General features: G+C 31.4%; 1 protein-coding gene across 8 annotated transcripts in view; it reads right to left on the bottom strand.

The window, feature by feature from the left end:
- Positions 1–7,529, bottom strand: part of LOC116850603 — a 114,988-nt gene that overhangs the window by 73,641 nt on the left and 33,818 nt on the right. For 4 of the 8 annotated variants that reach the window (XM_032829095.1, XM_032829092.1, XM_032829089.1 and 1 more), the window contains 3 exons: positions 5,090–5,280; positions 1,470–1,647; positions 65–1,394 (listed from right to left, as the gene is read on the bottom strand). In XM_032829095.1, the coding sequence (XP_032684986.1) occupies positions 1,483–1,647; positions 5,090–5,280 (356 nt within the window). In that variant the 3' untranslated portion in view covers positions 65–1,394; positions 1,470–1,482. Of the gene's footprint in view, positions 1–64; positions 1,395–1,469; positions 1,648–5,089; positions 5,281–7,529 lie in introns of those variants that run through there. The other 4 variants (XM_032829091.1, XM_032829090.1, XM_032829096.1 and 1 more) reach the window with 3 other exon arrangements.

Below are 7,529 nucleotides of genomic sequence, written 5' to 3'. Positions count from 1 at the left end.
GAGAGAGAGAGAGAGAGAGAGAGAGAGAGAGAGAGAGAGAGAGAGAGAGAGAGAGGGGGGAGGGGTGGGTCCCCTATAAACATATTTATCTTTTCTAATTCTCTTGAAGTAAAATTTCATTTGAAAAATATATAGAAAAAATATATAGAGTTACAGTTGAAGTACTCAAATTGAAGTTAATTTTTACTCCTATAAAGTGAATCTCCATTCTGAATCATGAAATAAATACTTTCACCTGATATTAAAGAATAAATCTGATGCATTCTGAATCAGTAAAACATTCGCTCTAATTGATTAAAATATCCATTCATATGGAATCAGAAATTTTAAGTAAAAATTCATTTTTTTTATTTCGAGTGACAATATTTTCATTATCGTCTCGAGTGAAAATATTACCACTTTTCACTTAAAAGAATTTAAAAAATATCGAGTAAAAACATCAAATTATAACATTACATTAATGTTATAATTTATTATTTCAATAATAGATAAGTGCAATGTAACACGTACTGTACGTAATAATTGCATTGTTGAGTTGTTGAGGGAAATTATAACATTAATGTAATGTTACTCAATGTTTATTGTATGATCATTCATTAGTCCATACTTTTACAACGTGTATAAAATAATTCTAAAATAAGTGAGCAAATTTTAAGAATGCAGTTTATTCATCGTGAGAGAATGAAAAAATCATATGGACGTAAATACAAAAATATTTCACTTTAAAAATCACTTTTTTAAATAAAATCACTTTTTTATTAACAACAAATATGATAGTACGATAGAAATATAATAGAAATATCTGATAAGTTTCGAATTACAAATATCGTAATTATTTACTTTCTGTTAGAAATAAATAATAGCAGTACTAAGTTATAATCGAATAAGGTTATAAGGTAAGGTTCTCCAAAAATTCTCCGAAATCATATTATTGTTTTATATGAAAAATTCTTAATATCCGAAATACTTTTCTACATTTTTCAAATGAGACTTCGACGTAAAACATATGTATAGGAAAACATTATTTTTAGTTTCTTCAATCAAATCTGTAACCTTATAAAGTCTTAAAAATTCTTGTTGTAAACAAAAGTTTTCAAAGAAAGTTCCGTATCCATGTTCATATGATGTTTCTTTATCTTTATAGTGTAGAGAGGTTACACTTTCAATATTGTAGATCCCTACTAGCAAATAATTTTGTACTCAGGACTTTATTTATTTATTATTAATGCATTATACGCATTATTAAAGTACTTTCAAAAAAGAAATATCTTGGATTTTCTTCGATGGCACTATATTTTCGCAGCTAATATATGCTTTTTTGGTGTACTTCGTAAATCGAACGAATTTGTTCCTGACAATTGTCCTGTCCGTACGCATCGAAATACCGTTAATTCCTATTTTCATTTAGAAAAAATTCTCGTATCAGAATCATTGCGTTATCGATATTTGCATATAAATGAAAATATTACCTTTAAAAACGAATTATACGTTAAACGTAATTCGTGCTCGCGGCACAGCATAGAAATCTGAAACCATTGCGGAAATAGGATGATTGTCGTTCTCTGTTGCTACTCCATCGGTGCATTCTTCGTGTCCCATTATTCCGATTGATTTTGTTCCCTGGATTGTGAAGGGCCACGGGTTTCTCTAAAAAAACCAGAGACAATTTTATACGATTTCAATCATTATTTTACTGTTTATTACTCTGTCTGTGAATATGTCAAAATAAAAACGGTAAAGTAGTCAAAATTATCTTTTACTACTAATGCTGCAATTCTAAGCAAATATACGAGTAAATCGTAAAATCGTAAAGCAATAGCTTACGTATCAATCGTCTACTCATAAGTTCTTACGAATCTTACGAGAATAAGTTACGAGCTTTACGATTTTGTCTAGAATTAGCAGTATAAGGCACAATATTATGCAGTTCTAATAAAAACTGCAATACAAAAATCATAACGAAAATTGATGAATAACATGAAAAAATGCGCGTGTTAAGTTCTGCCCTTTTTCTCTTTTCTTTTCCGTTTTCACTCGTATATTGAAAAATAAGAAGGTAATATATTTCAAGTCTTATAAAGAAATACGAGGAATTAAATAAAAAAAAATCAGCCCTCCTTTTTATCAGATCTCGTTGAAAGGAGGACTTAATTTTTTCAACGTAACGATTACTGGAAATTGCAATACCATCGAGACTTTCTTGGATAATGTGAGTTGCGTCAGAAATATGAAATTCTGTGAAAGATTAAAATGATAATCTCGCGAGATTTGACGTAGCTCAAAAAAAATGTCAATATGCATTAAATTGGTAAACAGCAAATATAAAATATATTCGCGGGTAGACAAGTAGAATTATGTGTTATTGTACTGTATTTAACCATCAGTAAAACCAGTGAAATTAATCACGATTATCTTGAGTAATTCCATTTTACGATGAAATTTAATAAATCGCGAATTATTATCGGCAAAATTCGCGCGAAGTACCGAAACGTCCATGTGGGAGAGAAACTCGAACAAAGTTCCAGAACACTGACGACCTCGAACGAGCAACAATCCTGTTCAGTTTCACGTTGCAACAAAATTAGATTAATCGGGTGCCTTAACAAAGAATATCATGTTAGCAGGTACTGCATTAATACGACGTAGCAGTATTGCGGAACGATCGAAGGATGGGAAGCGAGGTGTTGAGCGAGGTATGTAGAAACGATGGCAATCTCGTTTCGACATCACGTTTTCGTTCCAACGGAAGTATTCGCCGAACTCTCTACTGGCTTCCTAAACGGCAGGATTGTTTTGCAAATGTACGAGATTTGCAAATCTGAGTACGGCTACCGCGTCGAACGGCTCCGCTCATGTCAAGTTGGTGCGCGCAATTCCTCTTTATCACGCTTATTTCTCTTTCGTTTCCTCGCAAGCAGCGAATAAAATGATTTTTACGACTCGGCCTTGACCCGTATCACGTTTCGTGTCAAATACATCGCTTTTCCTCTCGATAATCAAGCTATGTCCGCACGGGCTCGTTGCGCCATTTGACGTCGCCTTGCGCCGTGCGTCATGCGTCGAAAGCTGGATTACTGCTCCGACCTTGTTCCCGAACCCCACCAACTGTTAATTACTAATTTAACTGCTAATACGTTTGAAAATGGGCCACCGTCGTGCGCGCATTAATATCGATTCAAATTTAGTGTCAAATGGAAAGCATTGCTCGCGACTGAAATTAAGAGAAATGACTTCGTTTATATACGTTTATGATACTTGGCAAAGTGAAATTTCTCTTATCATATGAAATGATATTCTTTTTGCGATACAGGATATGTGATCTATTTATTTTCGATTACAGTTAAGTTTTCAACCGAAATACCGAATATACCGAATATACCGAAATATGAAAATAATCATTGATGTTTGCTTCGTAAATTCTGGATTGCATCGTGTACATATCTCTCTTTCTCTCTCCTCCTCTCCCTCCCTATTTTTTTCTCTCCCTCTACCTATTCCTCTCTCCACTCGCTCAATCCTTTTTCGTTATTTGTTAATATCTTGTTCGTCATTCTGTTTTTTTCGTTTTCTTTTTTAATTGTCCTAAATTTTCATGTTTGTATTATGTTGAATACCATATCGATGCCGAAAAAATATTCAAATAGAACAGAAAATTTTGACGTCAACATAATAAAAAAATTATTAAATTGTCATTGAAAAGTGAGTTTTTAGTCAATTTCTCATTATTTTAATATTATCGTTCGATTTTTTGTTCTGTCTTGGATATTTTCGACGTTAGTATTTTCCTACATTTCAATAAATGACGTTTATTTGTCATTATTATCATTTAGACTTGCATGACACATTTCGAATATTTTCACATGTGTCTCAAAAATGTAACTTTCCTATTATCACCATTTCATTGCGTATTAATTTTACGAAAAATATAGTTTAATTTGTTCTTAAATTCATGCGCTTGCCATACACACACACACACACACACACACACACACACACACACACACACTCTTTCTCTCTCTCTCTATTTATATCTAAATTAACTTATGCCAACCCAACAGAAGGCAATATTTATCGAAAAAACGGGTAAGATTATTTTACGAACGGTAACCTGAATTTGTTGGCCGACAAATATATTTTTAGGTTTTCTCTCCTACGATTCTTCCTTCTTTTCCTCTCTTTCTCTCTCCCTCTTTCTCTCTCTCTCTTTCTCTCTCTCTCTCTCTTTCTCTCTCTCTTTCTCTCTCTCTGTTTCTCTCACTTTTCGCCCTCTGGCATTTGCTACTTTGGTTCGTCACACTTTCTTCACGGACTCGTAGAAATGCAGGTCAGACAAACGGATTTGGCAGACTAAATTGTCCTTGACCTAGGGTTTAAGGTCGGCCAGTATTTCGCGCGACTGCTACCTACTAACCACCACGATCATGGTGTTGTTTATAATACTACATTAATAATATGCTCACAAACGAAAAAGTCTACAATGTATTTTTTCATGCTATATATTGCTATATATTGCTATATATATTGCTATATATATTGCTATATATTATATCGATCAAGTTTAATTTACTATTGTCTACCTTGTCTCGATGCTTTAGACTTTCTGTCCTATTTATTCTATTCTTAATAAAAATCAACTAATAATATCACTATTAATGTAACATATTAATGTTATAATTTCCTATTCAACAAAATACGTGCTATATAATATGCATTATATGTAACAATTATATATTAAGTGGGAAATTATGATATTAATGTAATGTTACTGTTAATTGGTGATATATTACCCCCTTCTCTCAGTCCGGCAAAGAAAGAAAATTTTTGGCTTCCATTGAAGTAGCAATTCTAGAGTAAGTGTTAAAATAAGGAGAAAAATAATAAGGAAAATATATAATAAGGATAATAAGGTTATAAGGAGAAAAAGAAAAAAATTTGTAATCATGATTATTATAAATTATTTTTGCTACATTAACGAGTCTCTTCTAAAAATCAAGATTAATATATTTGTGAAAAAAAATCATATACGCATAATCACATAAAATTTTCACTGTATGGGAAAAAGTTTCGGACGTAATATGAACGAAGGTACCGGCGGAATTGTACCCGTGTCAGCCTCGGATTGGGGCATGAATTCTTGCAACTCCGCTATCAGTTGGCCGATCTCTTCTGAGTCCTTTCGAATGCTACAGAGTTCCTCCTCGTTGAAATCCGGTCTGATCTGTTTGCACAAGAGGATCTGCGAGACCACGTTGCCGATGTACGAAGGACCAGCGCGGCTCTCTGCAATGTGATAAGATGACTATGCATCGTTAAACTTACTATATCCATTAATACATTTCGCTGTCTTTCTCATTCTAAGCTCCAGGACTTCTAAATATTTCAAGCGTAATGCAAGGGAATAACTATGGTTATAATATAATTGCATGCATACACAAAAATATATACTACTTTCAAGTAAATGCCGGACATTACAATTATTTGTCTCAAATATTTTATAAGTTTATGAAGGGTTTCCCATATTAACTTCTAAATATTAAAATGGCAGATAATAAAAGTCAAACCGAGACGAAAAGTCTTTTGTTATTTTTTTTAATATGAGCAATTGTTAATGGATTATTGATTAATTAACTTTGATATTTAGCGCGTCTTTTTGTATCAAAATATAGAAGCTAGTCCAACAGACGAGAATTCACATTTTTTTCGATGCGCAGCACTATTTATAATCCGCCAATTAGAACACGCTAAGCATCAAATTTATTTAATAATTCGTTATCTATTATTAATTGAATTGAAAAGATGACAGAAAGCTTTTTGTCTCGATTTGATTTCTACTATTTGCTATTTTAATATTTAGTGATTTTTCAATGTGAGATATTCTGTGTATCTGTAAATCTATTATAAGTTCATCATAAACATGAAATTTATTTAAAATATGTTCTAAATCTTCTAGTAAGTTTCACACTCCAATTAAAAATATTAAATTAAACAAAAATTAGGTTTGATTACTATGTAAAGTCATACACACAAAGCTAACATTCTTTAATAAAGTTTTATAATATTCTTATATACAGAATAAATTCTTCTTTTAAGTATATGATAAAAAATGAGTTTCTCTAAGATTCATATGATGTTATTCTATTAATAATAAGACTATAAAGTATTTTTTACCGAAAATAATTTAAAGGGCCAATTAACCTTGCTTAAAAGAAAGGAAGGAAACTAGATAATTGTTTTTCTTAGTAAAATATTCTTAGTAAATATTCTTAGTAAAATATTCTTTCTGCGGATGCGTATAATGCTACGCAACTCTTTTGCTGTAAACATCTATATGGAGAAAAAGTTTTGTCATAATAACATGAAGTTTATGTGTATAGTTATATATATATATATATATATATATATATATATATATATATGTGTGTGTGTGTGTGTGTGTGTGTGTCTGTGTGTGTGTGTGGTGTGTGCGCGCCCGTGTGCGTGTGTACGTATGTGTATAGTTGTAACAAACAAATCAACATATTTTGGTTGAAAGAAACAGAATTTTTGTTCTTAAAACAAAATTTAGTTCGTAAGGACCAAGCAGAAGTTTGTTTTCAACTAAAATACGTTGGTTTGTTCATTAACAAAAACAAAATTCAATTATAATTATAATTATAATTTATAATTAGTTATAATTTATGTGTTGCACAGTAATAACACCGTAGCGCAGAATCGGTTGTAGTGAATGGAGGAAAGTGGTCGGGTAAATTTTGCTATTTGTAACCAAGAAGAAAATATTTGCAATAAAAAAGTGTTACATATCGAGAAAGTGACAAATCAAATTTATTCTCGAAATGCGCGTACGTTTTACTCCGAATCTTAGAAATATTAGTATTGACGTATCCGGTATTGTTATAATTTATTCGCATCTAACAAATTTGTTGGTAAAAATGATATGACGATATTTAAAACATTTTCATTGTTATCATTTTTTCTTTTTTTCTTTTTTACGATCGTATGCACGTTAAAAGTTAATCCGATTGTAGAAAACGATATGTAGAATATAAATCGAAATTTGTTGGTACACAACTGCTTACAATTGCGCACGATAGTTTTGAGAATTATGTTCCGTGGAGGTGTGTTGTAAATCAATCTATCCGCTTGAGCTCAAAGAAGCCGCAGAAATTGATTTAACGTTACACTTTGGTGTAACCCGATAACGTGCGACTCAACACACCGACGATGCTTTAAAGTAGTCTTGCAATTTTTCGTGCCATATTTCTAACGAACGTTAATATTAATCAAAATCGCTCATTAACAGACGAGTTTACCGGAAAGTGATAAATAACGTAAATGAAATTGCGTCCAGTTGACGCGAATATTTATTAGATCATTTTACTCGAGATTAAAATCGCTCACGGCTATTATAAATTGAACCGCTTACTGTAAAGTAAGTATTCTTTATTAAAATGTATTTATAATTGGCAGTTATATATATATATATATATATATATATATATATATATATATAATTATATTATAATTAATAA

The sequence above is a fragment of the Odontomachus brunneus genome, unplaced genomic scaffold (assembly GCF_010583005.1).
Source record: "Odontomachus brunneus isolate Ranch 3 - 2012 unplaced genomic scaffold, Obru_v1 Obru_scaffold_150, whole genome shotgun sequence".
In the NCBI taxonomy this organism is placed as follows: domain Eukaryota; kingdom Metazoa; phylum Arthropoda; class Insecta; order Hymenoptera; family Formicidae; genus Odontomachus; species Odontomachus brunneus.
Note: the sequence above shows the minus strand (reverse complement) of the source record. Positions and strands in the feature narration are given on the sequence as shown.